Source organism: Gallus gallus, chromosome 4 (assembly GCF_016699485.2).
Source record: "Gallus gallus isolate bGalGal1 chromosome 4, bGalGal1.mat.broiler.GRCg7b, whole genome shotgun sequence".
Lineage (NCBI taxonomy): Eukaryota > Metazoa > Chordata > Aves > Galliformes > Phasianidae > Gallus > Gallus gallus.
Window position 1 is genome coordinate 85,320 of NC_052535.1, and position 21,492 is coordinate 106,811.

Sequence of the window (21,492 nt, forward strand, 5' to 3'; positions counted from 1 at the left end):
TGTAGGACCAAACATTTCCACTGCCCTGTAAATACCTGTAGGACAGTCTTAGAAGAAGAAGAGCTGGCATTCTGAGGAACACAGAAGGCACAGCTAGCATCCTGTTGCTGGCTGAAGCTGAATAACAAAGCATGGCCTGGGGAGTTTTGGGGTAGAAATGAACAGACTGATAACCGGTGCCTCACAGTTCAGGCATGAGAAGACGTTTCAACTGGAGAGTTAAGTGGCACTTAAAGGTCTGGCTTATCTTTGAGAAAACTTTTCACTCGTTCAAATTAAGGTAACAATATATGGAGAGGTTCACTGCTTTTCCCAGTTTAGGAAATGATCTGTAGTATTAATCATAGGCCATAATCACATTTTAAGAGCCCATGTCAAGTCCCCTGGGGTGGTTACCTGCTACTGGCTGCAAATTTAGGAGGTGCTCCACTGTTTGTTTGCTTGTTGTCTGCAGTGCTTATCTCTGTGTTCAGCCAGCCCCTCTGGTGTACATCCATCTTTCAGTAGATGTCCCATAGGAGGGGTTTTCTGCAATTGAGGAGAGCAGCTTTCACTGCTGCCTCCAGGAGAGGGCGCTCTCTAAGCGTGTGCTGCAGACTCATTTCTGCACAGGAAGCATACTGTGAACGTCAGAATGGGGCATTTCTATGCAGCGTAACTCCATGTAGGTCCTAATGTACGCCCTGTCATGTCACTTAGCGTCTGCTCTTAATTGTCGTAAAACTAGTATTTACAGCTGCAACATTAAGGCAAAGTCAGTGTGATAATGTATAGAGGCTGTTGTAGTTTTGCTGGATCTACTCTTGCTGAGAACTTGGCACTGGGTTTAATGGAGGATGAATGTACACCTGAAGACCAGCTCAAGAAACCTGCACAGAGTTAGGTTTCAGTGCCTTGCACTTGCTCTTGGTAATGTAGGTGTTATGTTGTTCTTGAGGAAATAGTCTCATTTTGTGTAAGCTGAAATGCTATATATGCGAGGAGAATAATGACTTAAAAAACACAATTAGCTTAGAGAACAGAACAATGAATGACAATTCCATTCAGAGAATGGGCACCCAGCCAATTTACAAAGTGCCAGTCAGAAATAATCATGGCTGCATGTTGGAATTATGTTGGTTTTTTGTTTGTTTGTTTGTTTGTTTTTGTTTGTTTGTTTTAAGTTTGTCCAGTCAGAAGAAGATACTTCAAATAAACAGCATTCTGTGTTTTAGTAATATATAAATCATAAAACTATCTCGGCTCCAGGGCTAGGAATTTGAAGGTTTGGAGAATTGACATCTTGGGGCTGAGAGTAAGTGGTTATTAAAAACCCATTTAAGTATTTAAGTAATAATTGTCATTTGGGGGGGGGGGGGGGGGAGAAGGCAACCTGTGACTGTCCTGCAGGAGACTCAAAAGTCTTTAGGGGTGTCCTAATCCATAGAGTGTGCTTCAGCTGTGCCACAGAGCAAAGGTAAATTTCTAAAGGATGGATCCATTGCCAAGATAGATGGTCCTGTTTTGTGCCCAGCCCATTGCCACAAGGTTAGCTGGATCAGTACAATTCAAAGTGATTGCTTTGAATACAAACAGGAAGCAATTTCTAACTGTATTGTTTTCAAAGTGTAATACCTTCTGTTATGTTCCTTCACCTTGAACCAGGTACATGTACAAGCCATGGACCTCCTGAGCATATTGAATAAATGGAGGACTAATTCAACTGCAGCAGTGAGGGGAGGCTGGTTTCACTGGCGTCTATCTGTGAAACTCACCTAGCTGTCAAAACCAGGATGCTGCTGTTGGATTCAGGACCTGGATATCCTGAATTTGGGCTGCTCTACTATTGGTTGCATCAACGCAATTCTGCCCACAGATAAGTATTTAAGAAACTTAAAATGGTGAAGTCACATTTTTGTGGTGCCTGTTCCTTCTGCTATCTTCTTTCAATTGCAAATATGGTGGCAACATAGATGCAAAGTGTCAGTGCCTCTGACTGTACTGTTTTTTCTAAAGCTGTTCCTGTCTATGTGCTTTTGAGTTTTTTGATCAAAGATCTACAATTTCTAAACACACCAAACACAGCCATGGTGCTCTAAGACAGATGCTATAATCTAGGCTGATTTTGCTGAGTGGCTGTCTCAGCCTTTTTGCTTTTCCATTTGGAAGATTTCTTGGCCTTATTCAAAGCTGCTGGTGTTGCTGATGTTGTATGAATGGAGAGAAAAAGATGATAGAAATGAAATTATTCTACTTGCTACTTTCTCCCTTCCTGCTTTCTTCATTTAGTTTTTGTGGAATGAGATGAGCAGAGGGGAGATGCAGAGGAAGGAGAAAAAACACTGTTGCCTCAGCTAAGATTCCATTACTTCTATCAGCTGGGACAACTGTAGCCCCAGGTAAGCTGTTCATTTTCTGTCTTCATTTCTATTAGCTATGCTTGAGGCCTGGCTAACCACTTAGAATCTCAGCAGGGATAAGCAGAAATACCACTTATGATCCAGAGAGCTCCAAAGAAATGCCATTTGGGCTTAGGATAATTTGTGTTAGGATTAAGACAGCAAATCCTATCACAGGACAGTGACTGGGAGATGGATATCTCTCATTTTGGAGTTATGCACTCCTAAGTCTGAACACAATGTTCTGTTTTCAAAGGAAGCAATTGTCTCCTTACTTAGGCCTGTTTCTAGGAAGTAAACTGTTGTGATCTACTAGAGGGTTTCACAGAGAGGATGCCCATGTGGGATCATGGCATGTCCTTTCTGCTGCTTTGTGGCTGTAGACATAAGAATTCACAGCCAACACACACTAAAAAGCCATACACAGAAAATAAAGATTTGAGAGCAAAAAGCAACTCTGTGTAAATCTGTGACAGCTGCTGGAGGTGTCAGAGAAGATCTTTATCTGCAAGAGTGCCTAAATGTAAGACTCATATCAGGATCTTCACACAGTTTGAGCCGTTAAATTCTTGTGCTGTGGAAAACCAAGAGATGAGAAGAACTGAAAAAAATAAGAGACAGGGTTCCTGTGGATCTGTGCCACTTCCTTGGAGGAGGGTGAGTCTGCATACAGTCCACTTAAAAACTGGTTAGAAATTTGTTTGTGTGCTCTGCTGCTCCAGTCTTTGTTTCTGTTTGTTAAAAACGCCATGGACCTGTTATCAGTAAAGAATCCAGTCCTCTTCTGAATCAGCAGAAATTCTGCATGCTCAGTGGTATCCTGTTGCAGGCTAAGTGCACTGTGTGCTAAAAATAAACACATCTTTATCATGGATTGCCTTTTCAGTTTCATGAGGTACTTCAGATATGTATACAGTCTGGGAGAAGAACTTGAAAGTAGTCCTGCGAAGAAGGACTTAGGGATACTGGTAGAGGAAAGACTTAACATGAGCCAGTAGTGTGCTTCTGCAGCCTGGAAGGCCAGCAGTATCCTGGGCTGTGTAACAGAGAGGTGACAGCAGAGTGAGGGAGGGGACTGTCCCGTTCTGCTCTGCTCTTGTGAGGCCCCATGCAGAGTGCTGCCCCATGCAGAGTGCTGCACTCTGAGGCCCCCAGCACAGGAAAGATGTGGAGCTTTTGGAGAGAGGGTCTAGAGGAGGGCCACGAAGATGCTCAGAGGGCTGGAGCCCCTCTCCTGTAAAGACAGCTGAGGGAGCTAAGCTAGTTCACTTGGAGATAAGGCTCCGGGGAGACTTCATTGCAGGCTTCCAGTATTTAAGAGGAGATTGTAAACAGGAGGAAAACTTTGCATGGTAATGTAAAAGACAGCGATAAGGCAAGGGATAATGGTTTTAAAATGAAGGAGGAGAAGATTTATATTAGATATCAGGGAGAAGTTTTTCACTGAGAGGGTGGTGAGGTGTTGGAACAGGTTGCCTAGGGAGGCTGTGGATGCCCCGTCTCTGGAGGTGTTCAAGGCCAGGTTGGTTGGGGCCCTGGGCAATATGATCTTGATCAAGTGCTTGATGTAGCACTAAATGACCTTTGAGGTTCCTTTCAACCCAAGGCATTCTATGGTTAATTTTGTGAGAGTGTAGAAAGGATACTCCATTCATATTGAGGTATACTGCTTTTACGCATCTTCCCCTTCAGTGAACTCTAATATTTGCTGTCTTTCTTACCTCACAATTTCTTTTACATTGCTGTAAGTGACCTATCTCTTCTATCTCTTTGTATATCCTCCTTCAGCTCCAGTCATCCTGGTACACACTCTAGAGGTGGCCACTCCAAGCATCTCCTTGGTGTCCCACAGCTCAGAACTGTTTTTTGATCTCTGCTTGTCCACTGCAGTGACAACGAGCCAGAAGATTACATTCACGTCATATCCTTCAGGGAAACACAAACTGCCCAAAATCTGGTAAACCTAGCAGTGATACTGGTTTTCCTCATAGAGAAGCCTAGTGTTCAGAAAACTTCCTTGTAAATTCCTAATTCTTCTATCAGTTTTAGCAAGCTGGGAAGGACAGAATATCTAAGATTTGTGTGGTACATCCCTGGTCCAAGCAGTGATTTAAATTCTGCCCAAACCAAACACTCTTGAGGACCTCTTACTGAGAATTGATGTGGGTGTCACACTGTGGTATGGACTCTGGGCATAGGTAATTTGCATCCTTCCTCTGACCCAAACTTGGAAGTGTGGCCTCCTCTTCCTTGGAGTCCATCAGCCTATTCAATATACTTTCAGTCCCATCTGTGTGGCACAGTTTCTGCAGCCAGAGAAATTCAGAAGCAAAACTTTGCTGAGATCTGTTCTGTGATCCTCCTGCACTGGGGAGGGGAGAGGTTCTTCATATCTGCAGCCTGGAGGGGTGCGTATCCTCCAGTGCCTCATCAGGCCAAGTTTCTGACTTCTGCCTGGGCTGCTGTACTAACACAGCATGTGTACAGCAGGGGGCGGGGGGTGAGGGTACGCTATTTGTAAGTGATACTGGGAGAGACATCCCTTCAAAATATGCCTTTCTGTCTTCCTCCCCTGCTTGCCTTTTTCCTCCTTCAGTGTTGTCACCTTATAGTATTTTAATCAGAGGAAGCAGATATACCAAGGAAGTCAATGGTGGGGGTGAGGCAGGGAGGGGGAAGCGAGAGGAAAATCACATCACAGCCCAGTTTGCCAGTATAAACACTTGATGATTTCCTGTTATTGTAGCCTAAAATATACCATGACATCACTCGCGGACCTCCCAGAATCACCCAGAAGGAGGAAAAGTCAGCTTTCCCAGCCCGCCCCCAGTGTGATTCCAGGGGATTCAGACCCTATAAGGCAGTGAAGCTCTGTGAGCAGCAAGGATAAAGTTTCAAAAGATTTCTTGTTCTTCACGACGTGGGGATTTCACAAACAGGAAAAACTGCTTTTACTTTTCCTAAAGAGGAACTGTTTATGCCTCATGATGCATTGATGCCTGGAACTGGGCTTGCTTTAAAGTAGAGCGGAAATGTAAGAAATGCTCTTAGCATAGGACAAGCAGAGGTAAGCTCTCCCCCAGTCATGCCAGCTGTTCGTTCCAGACATCCACTTTTTATAGTACTCGCTTCTAGTTCCACTCTATGAACAGGGTAATTAAGTAAAAAAGCTGTAGTATCTACACAGATACCACATATAGATATACTGTATATATAGATATACTGTATATCTACATATGTATACTATATATGCACCTATATACTATACATACTGTATATATACATATAGAGCGGTCCAATATGGAATTAAATTGGTCATTCTGGAAGGTGCAGCTAGTCCCAAATGTAGCACAGACTGCCAGTGAAACGTTCTTCCTCCTTTCCTGTGTGCTACATCAGAAGACATTTGTCTGGAAAATGAAGAGCCGAGCTATTCTGAGCCCGGATACATGAACTGTCCTGGAATTTGACTCAATCAGTCAGATTTGTGTCTCAGTTACAGTTAATCCTGATTCACTGTTCTCAGTCTGTACCATAGCTTTTCTGAGAGGGATAAAAGTTGGCCGAATCCACACCACACCCTTCAGCCACAGTTTGTGACCAGCCATTCAGGCAGTCCACGGTTGGATAGCTGCGATTTTTTTTCTTCATAACCAGAGTAACCAACTTCAGAAGTATGGTATGGTAACTGTAATCATTCAGACTCATTACCATCCGCCTGCCAAATGCTTTGCAAACATGAATACAGGGCAACATTTTGTTCCCAAAATGGGAGAAATTACTATTTTCACTTGATATGTAAACAAACTGAGGCACTGATATTGAATGAAATACTACCTTTTAAAATAGAACTTATTTTCTTCATGTGATTTTATACTAATCCTATACACCTAAACTTTGTCAGCAAATTAGATTTGTTTTGCCACAAAGTAGATTTTAAAATTCTGAAGTTAGTCAAGTGGAAAATGATAAAAATCAATCCAGTGAATAAAACGTGCTTGGGGTTTGACATCAAAATAAACAGAATGGTCTTGCAGTTTACTGGGCAAATGTAACAGCCGCGTGTAAGTTTTGCTGTTATTACTCTGCCTTGGATTTACAAAATCCAATACAAAATTACATTTTGTAATGTAATTGAAATACAAAAGGGAGTTGTCCCACTTCTGCTATTTTTGGGTAGGAGAACCAAGGCATTCAGTTCTTTGACATGCTGAGTTCCTTTCAAAGCTATTTATATAAGATGATTATCATTCATTAAGTAGTTTACTCTTCATTGCCAGTGCCGCCCATTTGCAGTGCTGGGAATTTAAGTTTATGCACAACTATGACAGAACCCTGCATCCACTGGAATCGAGATCTAGGAACCTTGAAGTAAGGTACCAGGGAAGCAAATTACTCAGATACCATTGGGATAGTTGTGAAGTATTGAGGCCCTGAATTAATTTCTATTATTCTGTATCTCATCTGAGGGCTGAGGTTCATGCAAGAAAAAGATCATGCCATGTCAGTGTGTTCTCTCTTCCCATGGCACAGGAATGACTTGCTTACACACTGCTGCTCTTCACTTTGTGTATTCACTGCAATCTACTTCTGTTCTCTGTGGAGAAATGGGTTTGCTTAGTTTTTCTCAATCCTTTTCATCCAAGTATTGAAGAATCCTTTATCCTTCCCTGCTGTGCTGCCGCATCTTTTTTTCTGTCAAAAGCAAAGTAGCATTTTGGCTCAAATGTGAATCTTCATTTATTACTTGTATTTTGTCTGCTCTTTTGTGAAGCAATTTGTGCATATCTAAGGTTCGGCAGCCCAGCGGGTGTCCACAAAACAGATGAGTTAATGCTAGCTGAAATTTTGAGGCCCATTGTAATCCTGTTTTCCCTTCCCACGATTGTACAAGAGGAAACAAGAAAGCTTCCTGCAGGTATGGAGGTGAAAGGAGGTTATTTACTACTGTAATACACAACTCTTCCATGCATCAGCAATCAAAGCAGGCAACTTTGTAAATCTCATCTGGGTACACGGCTAATCCTCTGTTGTTTTCTTCCAGTATACTTATGCTGGTATTGTCAGCAGCTCTCCTTGTGGAATAATAATCTACAGCAAATACGAACTGCTATAGCAGAGGATGTTGGAATAGGTGATCTCTTAAGGTCCCTTCCAACCCCTGTGGTTCTGTGAATGCCGGTGGACAAAGAAAAGGCTAATAGGTTGTGGTTGCTGCTTTCCTTATTGTTGATTTTTTTTTTTCTTAAACAAAAAAGGAAAAAAATGGCTCTGCTGTGCACTTTTAACCTTGCTGGTGTGAATCCTTGAGGAAATGTGCAGCATGGGTGTGAGATGAGGGAAACCCTATCATTACAGCTGCCAAATGCAAAACAAGGCCTATGAAGTTTCCTAGTTCTCTGTGTATCGACTCAAGCAGAAGGCAGAAAGACTTCACAGTGAAGGAGGATCAACACAACATGCTACTGCTGTGTCATCACTCAACTCCTAGAGAACACAATGGAAAACTTCTGATTAATGACTTGGAGAGTTGGAGGTAAATTACTCTCTTTTTTCTTTTTTGCTGCTTTTATGAAATGCAAAAATCTTAACCAAAAGTGCCTTTTTATCCCTGTAATGCTGCTACACATTTCCTACTGAGATGAAAAAGCCAACAAGTAAATGACAAAATGATTAAGAAGCCAAACCTCGTGGCTTATGAAACATATAATAGTCAGAGTACGACTTAGAGTACTAAAATATGATCAGTATTGTGGACCAGTCCTTCAGTGAGAATATCCAATACAGTGTAAAGTTAAGAACTAAAGTTTCTTTCACAGGAACGTTGGTTTAAACACTTTCAGAGATACGGAGCCAAGTCTTCTATTATTTTAACACTGACGTTCATTGTAGTGAAATAAAGAAATATTGCCAATGTTAATGATTTAGCTTTGAGTTTTTAATATCCACAGCATGTTTTTTTTAATGAACCTGGGGTCCTGGAAGTGGGTATGTTATGTATTTAAGTCTACAATGGTAAGATTAATGAAAACAATTGCTTCAAACATGAAAACAATTATTTGGGTGCAGCTAGGAAGCAAAAAATCTCAAACTCATTCTCTAGTTGTCAATGTGTTTCAAAACATGTGGGTCTGTTCCTTATTTTGGATGTCCTTCTATGAGTGACATGAAGAGGAAACTAGGGAGTACAAGCAAGCATCAGGTCAAGCTCCTTCCGGCAAACCGGGTGCCTGCTGACTGATTCTGATTAGGTGCTCATCTGGTAGCTGTTAGCAGAGGACAGCAAGTGTTCTCTGGTAGTCTTAGAGTTCTGTGTGAGGCAAGTTGCCTTTCCCTGCAGAGACAGAGACTTTAGCACCCTTAACTATGAGGCTCCACTCATATGGCCTGTAACTGGTGCTGTAGGAAGTTGCTGCACCTGAAAAGATACACCTGCTGCATCTGAAAAGATGGAGCACTGTGAGTCTTGTTGGAGGCTTGCTGAGAGGTTATTGAAGCCTTGTGCTATGATTCAGGGAAGAGGCAGCTTGATCCATGCCCTGCTGCTTCTCTCTCAGCACAGAAATCCAGAAGGTCCATTCACAAACAAAGGTTTAGTATGCTGTGACTCGGCCCTGGGAATGTCAGAAGGCTGTCTAACTCACTGGCTTCAGTGAGGACTTCTGATATTTCCTGTGCTCTTGAGGATCCATCTTTTCTGCTTAATGATTAGCTGTATGCTGAGAAGGAATCGTTCACTGAGAGGGACTTTGGTATGCTGATGGCTGTGTGGTTTCTAAAATGGAATGGTAAGGAGGACTTCTTTATTTTCAAGGCACTGTACAGACTTCATATAATCAGTTCAGTTGGAAGGAACCCTTAAAGGTCATCTAGTCCAACTCCCCTGCAGTGAACAGGGACATCTGCAGCAGTGAACAAATACTCCCTGTCCCCAGGATTGCTGAGTATGAATGTTTCTGTTTGTGAAGGAAGATGTTGTCTGGGCTTGGAGATCATCTCAAAATATGTTTAGGCTTGGAAGACCAGTTTTGATGTTGAGGGCTTTTTTGTAGTTTTAACTTGGGGAATTTTCTTAAAAACAAACAAAACAAGACAAGAAAGTTTTGAGTAAGAAAAAACTGCAAGACAAAGGAAAAACCTTATGGCTGTTTTGAAAATATAAACTTGTAGTCCCCATGAAGGTAGAAGAATCCTCCTGAAACAGAACAGGCGTTACTGGGATGGGGTATTTTGCTTCTCTGTGTCTATTGCTGAATGGCAGTCACTTTTAGGACAGAGAATATCTAAGAACACTGTATATATGTATGTATGCATCTACACATCTACTTACTTATCCATCCATTATCTACATATCTATCAATGTATTTACCCACCTATCCATCCCTGTTTTTAGTGACCTACCTTAATTCTCTGCATTTTAAGAGCAGAGATGGAATGGCAAGGGAGTACTTTGTAAAAACCTAGGAAATACAAATTATGCTGTCTGCCATGTCTGTGTCTAACTGGGGCTATGTGTGCTGTGTCGTGCATCACTGTGTTTAGCTGTGGATAAAAAAAGACAGGACTGTATATAGCGTGTTGGGGGGAATTAGTATTGCCCAGGTGTGTCTGCCTCTCCCAGTCACATAATCCTGACTTCAGATCACACCTTGTAGTGTTAACAGGGTGAGAGGGAGTTCCCTTCACTTGTGAGTGAGCTGAGTGGGAGGAGGTATCATGAACACTTCAGATTATACTCCAGCCCCATGCATCTCCTGCACAATGATGTTCTGGATTTTTTACAATTAATTAATTGCTTATTTGTTTTGAGGCTGCTCCACATCCTAACACAGAAGCAGCTGTAATACTTATCTAGACAGTGTTGTCTTCTGTCAGGGTTCGGTTCTCACCTGGAGAAAAATAAACAAAACAATTCAAGCAGGAGCCAAAAATAATGTGTTCTGCATATAATGTTCCTGCACCGGAATAAAAATGACTGGCAACTCCCTGTGTATTTTTATGACCTCCAAAAATAGATCTAAATCTCAGGAAAAAATGAATGATGCCACGGAAAGAACTAGTAAAGGATGATTTGTCTGTAACAGTGCTGAGATCTTCCATATTATATGTCAGTAGCTGGAAACATGGGCCAGTTTTCTCTCTCCTCTTTATCGCTAAGACTGAAGTGCATCAATTTTGATGAAGTTTCAATACAGTGGGGAGAACTGACTTAATGTTCATGTGGAGACTGAGAGTTCTCTCCTGCTCTGCTCTGTGTGAACTGAGCCAGCGAGGAGCCCTGGAATAGCAGGGAGAAGTTAGATTTATAAGCAGCAATGCCAGCAACTCTGTGTGAATGCTAACTTGTGGGTAAGATCTCTGGGGAAGCAAACACATTCAAGGAGGAGTTTGACTTCTGTCAGTGAAGACTGAGTCCATGGATAAGGCTGTGGCATTTTGCAGAGGGGAGGAGAGTTTAGGAGCCAACTCCAGAACTACAGGTTAACGATCAATGCAGCAATGACCAGCCTGGCCCCACAGTAAAGCTGCATGTCTCCTTGCTCCCCACTTCAGTTTTACCAGCTCTGATGTAGCTTAAAATCTCTCCTAATAAAAATGCTTAAACAGGCTCAATAGACACAGGCAAGCCTGGATTATTTTGACAGGTAAGTGTGTCAACATTAAGTAGTGTGGTGTAATAGAGGCAGATCTGGAAAATAAAACAGCTGCTGTTAAATATCTAACATTGACATGAAATGTGTTTCAGAGGGAGCTTATTTTGGAGATGCTCTATTCTTGTCTTGTTAACCAAATTATTGCTGGAGATCATTAGATGTATTCTTGGAGCACATATTCTGGCCTATTTTCATCCAAATGGAATTTAGTCCACCAATTATGAGGCTACAACAGGACAGGAAACGAAGTGCAATGAAGTGAACAGGAAATTCACTTCAAAAACCAACTCCTGATCTGAACTAAAAAGTTAGTGTAGATGCAGCTTACTAATGCAGTCTGGTGGCTGAGTAACTGGTGATTCCCATGAGAGTTATGTGTAGCTATGACTGGAGGGGTGAAAACTTCTTAATCCAGCACAGTTACAGCCTGGATGCCATTCTGGCCTGCAGCTGAATTCACTACAGCCCAAACCACTGCCAACATCAGAGGCAGGGCTGCCTGAGGGCTAACATGTAGCTTACTTAGTGGCTACTGCTTCAGGACAGGTAATTCCTACTTATAATAGACAACTCTGGAGGAATAACTGTGTTCCCTCTCCCACAGTGATCCTATTAAATGGCTTATGAGTTGTAGTGGAAATGCTAAGTTGTGGTTAAACAGTGATTGACCACCTGTTGGGAGCTCAGGTACATGCAGACCCAGACCTCATTTAAGGGTTGGCAGTGAAGTTGAGGGTATCTTGCTAGAGATCCCTGCATACCTGAGACCTTCCAAACATAAGCTAATTTTCTTCCTTTGTGTCTGCATCCACAGCTGCTGCATTTGGGCTTATTCTCATTTGCGTCAGTCTAGGACTTTGCTACCCTGCTATTATTGCTGTGCTTTCCATCACATCACAGTATTACATGAGTGCAAAGGGGAGATGGGCTTAGGCTGGGAACATTAAAGGACGCTTGCTTGGGCCTTTCTGTGCATGTAAGAAGGCAGTGAGCAGCTTTCTGGAGTCACGAGTTCGTGAAGCAGATTGCATGTGTAAGATGGCTTATGGTCCAGCTGGACCTAAAGGGGAAAAGTGGGCAAGGAGAACTGCCTAAGAGACCGAGGGCTGCTTTTAAGTGTTCTTGAGAGGCCCAGACTTCAGTAAAATGCAGCTTTTGCTGAGAGTTGGTAACAAAAGCAAGCTTCTCCTCTGCCACTCGCTCTCCAGCTTGCTCACTCCTGCATGCACATGTAGCACTGGGGTTGTATCCTGCTGCCCCTGAGGTTACTGATACATTAGTCAAGACCAATGTCAGGGTCTGTTATTCTCTCTGAGTTTGAATTGCTCCAGTAAGCAAGGAAATTTTCAGGTTAGCAGTCTGTGCCACCACTTCCTATAAAGAACAGAATGCACAAATGGATATGCTGTAATATTGAGACGTTCAAATCCTACCATGCAGCAGTATTTGTGCATCTACAGAGTCAGTGGATCTGGTAGCTACCTGACTGACTTTCCACCTGTTCTTGGCAACTGTGCAACATGAGTAAAGAAACACTTTTCAAGTAAAGAAACTTAGATCTTTTGCTGTGCACGATGATGTAGAATACTAAGAAGTGGAGAGATAGACTCATTGATTAGCTACATCTATTATGCAAATTTCAGTTGGTGGTATTTCAACATGACCTGATAGTGATAGGACAAGAGGAACTGGTTTTAAGCTAAAAGAGGGGAGTCTTGGGTTAGATGTGAGGAGGAAATTCTTTACTCAGAGGGTGGTGAGGCCCTGGCACAGGCTGTCCAGAGAAGTGTGGGTGTCCCATCCCTAGAGATGCTCAAGGCAAGGTTGGGTGAGCTCTTTGCACTGACAGTCTCAAAAAAAATATTGGGAAACAATTATTTAAGAGTTCAGACACTGTGCATAAATGTTTACTCACAAATAATTAACATGAAGTATAGCATCTGCACTATTGCCTGAAACCTGAAAATGGAAATTCTGTCTGTACCTCTCAGAGAGCCAATATTATTACAGTAATTTTATAGCTGGGTTAACAAGGAATGAGAAAGCATCCAGTCAGCCACTGGCGCAGCTTCCAGGACTAAGGAAAGCTATCTTCTAGTCTCTGTCCCTAAAAATATAGGACAGTATTTAAACAATCTGATTTTCCTTAGGTTGGGGTTTGTGAATTTTCAGTGTCTCAGGTACTTTTACTTTGCTCAGGGAGAAGCAAATTGGTCATTTTTCTATGAAAAAGAAAACAGTGGTGTTTGACCAGTGTAGGCAGATCCCGTGTGGATGGCAGCCACAGGACTTCTGAAGAGATGAGATTTGTTACTGCTGTCCCTGCAGAGCTCTCACTTTCCTGTTCTCTGCTTTCTACTCCCATAAAACAAGCTCTTCATTTCCTCCTCCACACATTCTTTCCTTCTTTATTTTCTACAACAACAAAGAATGACTGAGTGGTCAGAGATTCTTCATGTGCTTTTTGAAGATTTTTCCATGGATGCTGGCATAATGCCGGGGAAATCTTTAATGAAGGTTTGGAGAATCATAGAATCCAGAAGTTTATGTGATTTTGGAAGGTGGGGAAGGGGGGAAGAAAAGAGGAATATGAATGAATAATTTAAATTACCTCTTCTTTCATAATGTGTTTTTTGGAATAGATATCAACTTCAAGATAGAGCCCATTTTACTGCCATCTCAGCATACTTGCTTTTCTAAAGGATTATTAACAGTTTCTGTGATTCAGAGTCAATTACAAGTAACTTTTAATAATTGTTCTGATGTGAAGATCATGAAGGTGATAATCAGAACCATGATGAGTTAGTTGATCTCTCCTTCCCTGCATCAGCATCAAATGTACACTTGTACTCAGTTAGATCTATTTTAGCTCCTCCAGGAGCCTTTTATGGGGAAGATACTGGGTGACTTGATTGTTAATCTCTGCATATCAGGTTCCTGGCTGGTGCTCGAACTAGATCCAGTTTAATCTCACAAATTATTCCATATAGGAAAACATGACTGTGTGTATCTCTGTAAGGAGAGGATAGGCAAGAAAAAGAATTTACAAAAGAAATGTGAAATATTTGTCTTTCTACAGGTTTCTCTAAATCTGAGTTTAAAGCCCTTGTAACCAATAAAAATGAGAGCTCACTGTTTCACCCATCACTAAAATGGAAGTGAATACAGGATTTCCTTGAGCCCTTGCAAAAAATAAGAAATTGATAACCCCTTAGTGAAGAGTTGATGTGAAGGCAATCAGTAGAGTTCTGGAGGACTACAAAAACAGCAGTGCAAGACTATTCTTTGAATAATCGCCCAGAAAATAAAGCATGGGGAATGAGGATCTGGAGGAGGCACGATGTGTGTGGAGAGGGAGAATGAAATACTTCAGTAAATACTGCCTCTTTGAGATTCCTCAACTGATTATGACAACTTTGAAATAAATCACTTGCCTTCTGTTTTTTAAGAAAGGACTTGATAGATCAGCAGAATAGTGCCGTAAAGAGGGAAGTACCTGTGACAGCTTCCCTGGATGATGAGAGATTAATTAATTAGAACTATAAATGTCACTGACGTTGTTACAGGAATTGTTGTGCATCTTATGAAAGATCAACAGAGACCATCAGCCTCTGTCTATACTCAGTAAGTTTATTCTGCTGAACCAGGGCAAACAAACTACTGACACTTGTGCAAAGAACTCTGACACTTATAATAAACTTGGCAAGAATTGCCACAATAATTTGCTCTCACTTCATTTATCTCAAATTGAGCCCTGATGTAATTCTGCTGATTCTGCTGGAGATTAGTATACCTTGCAAGGCCTCCTTCCTTCCTGACCGTAGAACTCCTCCTTTGTCATCCCGTGAACTAAATAGAAAAGGCCCTTGCTGTTCTCCATGGTTGTGCATGGACTAAAAGCCTTTGTGGGTGAATAGTAGCAATCACCACATCCTACCCGATGTATCACAGCACCACAGGCCTGCCTCCACTGTTTCCTGTTATGATCAGGCTCTCTTTGCAGCTAGTGTCTAGCTGTGATATTTCATAGCAGCTGCTGGTGATCCACGTGCTCTTGGGCAGGATTTTGTTTTAAGCAGCCAGAACATACTGATCTGAATAACCCACTCAGAACTGGCTTCTCCCTGGTTCCTGTTCAGTAACGGGGGTCCTTCTATGGCCCTTTTTCATTCTCTTGAGCTGCCTCTGTATGCATTTACTCCTGATTATTACATTATGAAATGTTCAGAAACCTTCAATGTGTAAGTGCATTCCTGGTAGACTCCTATCCAGTGGTCACCTATATGAGAGCCAGCTGCAGCCCAGCACTTGGCCTCTGAGTGGCTCCCAGGTTCTCTGGGAGGCATAGAATCATAGAATCACAGAATGGCCTGGGTTGAAAAGGACCTCAAAGATCACCTAGTTTCAACCCCCCTGCCACGGGTAGGGTGGCCAACCACTGGACCAGGCTGCCCAGAGCATGAAAGGACTTGCCTAGTGTCCTTAACTATAGTCTGGGAATTCCTGATCTCTGAGTCAGAAAGGCAGGAGTCCTACATGGTCATCATACCAGTACCGTAAACTTGGCCCCATATCGAATGCCTGAGAAGGAAACTCAGCAGGAGAGAGAGAGAAAAACAACAACAAAAACTCCCAAAGAGCCTGCTGCTGTGGGGCACAACTGAAGATCTTAGCTTAAGAATCCAAGTCATCTCCCTTTCTGCAACAAAGTCTGCCATTGTTGCATATAAGCACTTGCTGGGCTGACCTCTATTAGGTAAAAGATTTTCTAGGTTTTATACATACAAAGCTTTGAATTGTCCTGTTAAGGAAGTATGAGTTGATGCCTCCATCATCCATATGAATAATCTCTCTTGACTAGTTAGAGATTAAATGGGCCAGGGGTACTTTTGCCCATCCTCTTGTGCTGAGGAGAAGGTGGCAGTGTCAATCTCTAAAGCTCACATTGTTCCAATCCTACATAGCTTTCTGAGCATTTTTACATCACTGCCTTTCACCCAAACTGGCAAAGATTATGTCCATTCACTGTTCTGACCTTGCTAGCTGTGTTATCTATTATTTGAGCTGCAAATATTTGGAGTCAGGTCCCAGAATATCTGTTAGATTCCCCCTCGTTCTTCCCATTGCTGCAAGGTTTTTGAAGTGTAGAAAGCAAACAACATGACAAAGGTTATGGTGGTCTGGTGAAGTTCCCACTGATAGGATAAGGGGAAACATAACCCCATTTTCAAGAAAGGAGAAAAAGAAGATCCAGGGAACTACAAGTCAGTCAGCCTCACCTCTGTGCCTGGCAAGATCATGGAACAGAACCTCCTGAAGGCCCTACTATGGCACATGGAAAATAGACGTGATTGGTAGTAACCAACACGGCTTCACCAAGGGCAAGTCATGCCAGACAAACTTGGTGGCCTTTTGTGATGGAGTTACAGTGGATAAAGGAAGAGAAACTGGCATCATCTACCTGGACTTGACATTTGACACTGTGCTTCATGACATCCTGGTTGCCAAATTGGAGAAAAAAAAGGATTTGATGGCTGGACCACTCACTGAATAAGGAATTGGCTAGAAGGTTACCCTCAGTGAGGTTGTGAGTGCCCCTTACCTGAAAGCATTCAATGCCAGACTGTATGGGGCTTAGAGCACCCTGGTCTAGCAGGAGGTGTCCCTGCCTATAGCAGGGGGTTGGAACTAGATGATCTTAAAGGTCCCTTCCAACCCAAACCATTCTGTGATTCTTTCAGAGCTATGAGAAAGGCTCAAGTTACCCAGCATTAATCCAAGAAAACTGCATATTGAAGAAAGAGCTCATGCTAAGTAGTTCTTTTCTTTTTTTTTTTCCAGACCACATCTCTGATGTGCTTTTTCTACCTAAAAGAATACATGATCTGAACAAAACCAAGATAATAAATCCCCAGAGAAATACCAGGCCTTCTCCCAGAAGAATGCTTAAAATTCTGAAATACTTGAATATTATCTAGGTCCTGAGTGGGCTGGAAATACTGGCATTTTTGAGGCCCTGGGCAATGTTACTTATCTGTACAGACTCCTCTGAGGAGGAGCTTTTGACAGCTGACTCTTTTACCCCTTAAAATCTCATCCTTCAATTGGGGAGGAAAGATAATTCTTGTCTGTAGCTCTCAAGGAATCCATGGATGGGCTTGTTTTCACACACGGTCAGGCCTTTAAAGATAGCTTAGCAAATGGACTACTTGATACTGCAATCCCTTCTCAGCAGCTGGCAAAGGAGAGGTCTGTGGCGGAGGTCAGATCTTGGTGCAGCACCTCCACAGCAGGGATTTCTGAAGATACTGTAGCTGGAGCATCCTGCAGCACAGACATTTCAGATGTCTCAGTCTACTGCTTCACAGAAGGGAAGAGAACAGGAATAAGTAGGACAGAAAGTAAAGCTTGGAGACTTGTGCCTGTCACAAGGAACCACTGTCTTTCAAAATGGCATGAATAATGTTTTGTTTTAGCTATTGCTAGTAGCAGTAGAGAAGAAGGACAAGAGAAGTGGTGTGTAATGAGAAAGAAGTGTCTGTCACGCTGAAGACTTCCTTTTGCTTTGTCTCACACATTCAGGCTGCTTACAGACTGCTTGGCATATAGTTAGTGACTTCCTGTGCACACAGGCAATGCCCAGCATATCGTGAGTGCAAATATGATTGCTTTGGATCCATTTGTTTCACTATCAAGGCACTTCGTTTGCATCATGGCTCCTGTCCTAAGCACTATGAAGAGAATGTCAGTTCCTTGAATGCTAGACTGTAACTCCTTAAATATAGCAAGAAAATAGCTAGACTTTTATCATCTGCACTCTATTATCACTATGAAAAAGAATGACTAAATCCTCCAAAGAGTAACCTCAGTCTTATGAAGGAACTTAGGAATAGAAGTTCCAACAGAAACAGAATACAACTTTCCCTGTCATATATGTTGTTAGCTTAGCAATGAAGAAGTCTCCATAGGGCCACTTTGAATCAGTGGGAAACCTCTTAACATTCCTGGATCCAAACCTAGCACCATGCACACCCCCTATCATTTCTTAAAATCACAGGTAAGTCCTTTTGTCATTTTGGAGCTCTTCTGTCTGTATCATTTTCCGTCAGGGAAAAAAAAAAAAAAAAAAAAAAGTGGAACAGCTGCATGAAAAACTCAGGGTAAAAATGAGTCAGAAAAGGAAAAAGGCAACTGTGTAAAATAGGCCCCTAGGAAGCCTGTGACTCTTCCATAAAAATTTCCTTAAAAATTAATCATTACATTTCTTGAGAACGTTTAAATTCCTTTGACAAGTCGTTAACTTTAAAAATAATGACTTTTTTTTGACAGTTACGTTCAAAGCCCCAAATGAGATGAAATGCCTTCTTTAAAGCCCTGTGAAAATGCTGAAACTTGATTCTGTCCATCAGTGGCTCCCTCCCAGTGATACCACAGGAAACTTTGGAGAGTGGTCCTCAGACTATTTCATACATGGATCTGACGGCTCGTTTATATTGTGTAATTACGGTGATGGCCTCTGAGGAAGCTTGAGGACCAGGAGTGGTGTGTCTGCCAAACTACAGGAAGCCACAGCCCCTTTGGTTATACTTTTCAAATACCTGAAGCCAGTGGAGTGCTTTATAGTGGAACAGGCAGCTACGAGAACATGATATGTGACAGCATGCTCAGTGAATGTCCTCATGAGTCAAAGAGACCGTCGACTTACCAGAGCACCGCTGAGCAGCACCCAGTGCGTGTGACTCAGACTAAATAAAAGACAAAAGGATCTATCACACACCACTGCTGTCATCTTATTCTGAAAAGTGCAACTGCCCATAACACACGGTAAATGTTTACAGTAATGCTTTTAGTAAGGACCAGAAGTCCCAGTGACATCAGATACGCAAATGAACTTCAGAGCCCGGGGCTTTCCCGGTTTCTCGGGCACCTGATTTTTGAGACGACGGACCACTCCTCAGTTTTTGCCCCGGTGGGCCTCAGCCGCTGCCACCAACACCGCTCCCCTCCCAAGGCCGCCTCGCAGAGGGTCTTTCCAGCGGGGCGAGGCCTGCTGTAGTCCCGGTGGAGTCTCCCAGCCCCGCCTTCCGACGACGCGAGGCAGGAACGCGCCGCGCCCTGCTAACGGGGCCGGGCCGCGCCCCGGTACAGCCCCAAAAGAAGGCGGCCACTGGCGGGGTGGGGTTTGCGCCGGGACAGGCGGGCGAGAGAGTCCCGTTAGAAGCAGTGCGGAGAGTCCCAGCAGCGCAGGACGAGCGGCTCGCCGTGTCCAGGACGCCAGGAAGATGCCGAAAACGGTGAGTGTCCCGCAGCCGCTCTGGGAGGGTGGCCCAGCTGTCCGGCCCCGAGTTTCCTGCAGGGCCTGGCAGGGGGGGGGGGATGGCTCCGCGGGGCGTCGGGAGCTCTTCTCGGCTGGGCTCGCCCTGTTTCTGGCGGCTGGGCCCTGGAGGTCCCGGCGGAGGCGGCGGCCACGGATCGGCCGTGACCCGGGGAGGGAGGGTCTCGTCGGGAGCGCAGCGCGGGCCCGGCGGCGAGGATGCGGCGGGTGGGGAGGGATCCGCCCGCCCCTCCATCTTGTGCTGCGCTCTTCGCTGGCCGCTTCCTGTCCCGCCGCAGCATCCCGCGCCCGGAGGGGCCGGGCCGGGCGAGAGGCTGCCGCCTGGCTAGCGATGAGCTGGGCAACTCCCTCCGGATGCCGCCTGTCCTCCTCTCTAAAATGTCTGAATAAAGACGTCCCTTCTTGCTCTGCTCTGCTTTGCCGGTGTCTTCTGTGTTGTGAGCGCGTTGAGTGAATCTTTGGAGAGCCTGATGGGGAGTTGATTAAATCTATGGCTACCTCTCACGTGCTTTGTGGAGAGGAGAAGTTGGGGTTTTCACAGCTTGTAATTAGTCACTTTAGGTTGCTAGGGGAGGTTTGTCCCAGCTTGACTCCAAGTATTTCGTGGCTGGAGAGATCTTGATTCTTCAGAAAGTCTGTTCAAGTCCGTACTTGACTCCTTCTTACAGCGGGAGTTCAGTGACTAATAATGAGCTTACCCCCTCCCCCCGTTCTTTTTCTTTTTCTTTTCTTTTTTGTTTTGTTTTGTTTTTCTTTCTCAATTCATTTTCTCCTGTCTGCAGAAAGAATTGGTCCCTGTCTTTCGTTGACAAAACAGGAAGGAACAGACTGGAAGGCTCTGGATGTTTCCTCACTCAGAATGTTCTGAAATGGCCTAGGGACTTCTGATCTTAAACTGAAAGTCTGTATCTCTTACATCGAGAGAAGTGGGGGGAAGAACCAAGCAAAATAACCACACCCCTCTGTAAGGGGAAGTTGAAACAGAATCCACCCTGATTTTTTTTTAAAGTAGTTTAGTGCTATCATTTTAAAATAGATATTGAGTACATATTTAACTGACTTCTGCTTTTGTTGCTGTCTTAAATGCCAGCATGCCAGCTCCCTGAGGCAAGAGCTGGATTAGTGTGCTATAGTGTTTTCTTGTTTGTTTGTTTTTGGTTCTAATTTTAAACTTTGGAGTCTTAAAGGATATCAAAATCAGCCACTTAAAGGTTGAGAAGTCAGTACTTTCTAAAGGTTTTGAAAGGCCTTTCTTCAAACAATAGTAATGATTAGTGAAGAGTTGCTTCCTAAAAAAGGCAAAAAAATCAGTAAGATCAACAGAATTAGCTCAGGTTAAGGGGTTCTGTGTAAAGTGCAGTTGATGCTTTTTAGCCTGAACAGGGTTTGCAGTTGTGGAGTGACTTCTTTTATCATGATTCAGACCAAAAATCCCGAATATGTTATGGAGAGGCTTATGAGGCAGGGTTCCCTGCTGATAGGATGAATCCAAATGTTTTGACACTGCATTACAAGGTGCTTACAGCCTCCTTTCAGTTTGGAGACACACCCTAGGCTGGATTCACATTCGTCATCTGCTGCTTTCTAGTTCTGATAGAACAGTCAGAACTGGAATAGATACATTTAGGTACTTTGCTATACGTTGCAGAAAGCGGTTCACATGTTTGTGCTTGTTGAGAGGGAAAGCTGCAGGCCTCCTGCTAGAGCAGTCACTTCAGTTTCCTGCCCCATCTGCCACAATTACAGGCCCAACTGAAATAATATTTTAAACATAATTTCTTGAGCTGTGGTTTACAGAAACAGGAAATGCTGGCATAACTGTGTAATCAGTTCTTCATGTGAAAGAAACATGACCACTAACGTGCTAGCTTAAGATTTGTTAATAGCTACTTAATTAACAAAACAATAAAACGCAAGTAACTTTCCTTAATTGAGGTCAAATGTAGGTGAAACTTGAGCATCTAGATGCAGCTATATGTAGGCTTCATTACAAAAATAAATCCACTGTGAAGAAGACAGATGGAGGAAATGTTCTAGGGAACTGTTCTGGCTGGGCAGGAAAAATGTTTGTGTCTAAAGCGTTTGGTAGCTCTTATCATTCATCTCACCAAGCATACAGAACATG

General features: G+C 43.2%; 1 protein-coding gene and 1 long non-coding RNA gene across 2 annotated transcripts in view; both read left to right on the forward strand.

The window, feature by feature from the left end:
* Positions 1-1,623: 1,623 nt before the first annotated feature.
* LOC121110537 lies at positions 1,624-8,328 on the forward strand. The gene is made up of 4 exons (XR_005859720.1): positions 1,624-2,378; positions 2,855-3,035; positions 4,167-4,335; positions 5,125-8,328. It is a non-coding gene; the product is annotated as an uncharacterized LOC121110537 (long non-coding RNA).
* Positions 8,329-19,221: 10,893 nt separating this feature from the next.
* MSN (moesin) overlaps positions 19,222-21,492 on the forward strand; it is a 39,858-nt gene continuing 37,587 nt past the window's right edge. Inside the window, exon 1 of the mRNA NM_001389367.2 lies at positions 19,222-19,326. Coding sequence (NP_001376296.1) covers positions 19,315-19,326 — 12 coding nt within the window. The 5' untranslated portion in view covers positions 19,222-19,314. The remainder of the gene's footprint in view (positions 19,327-21,492) is intronic.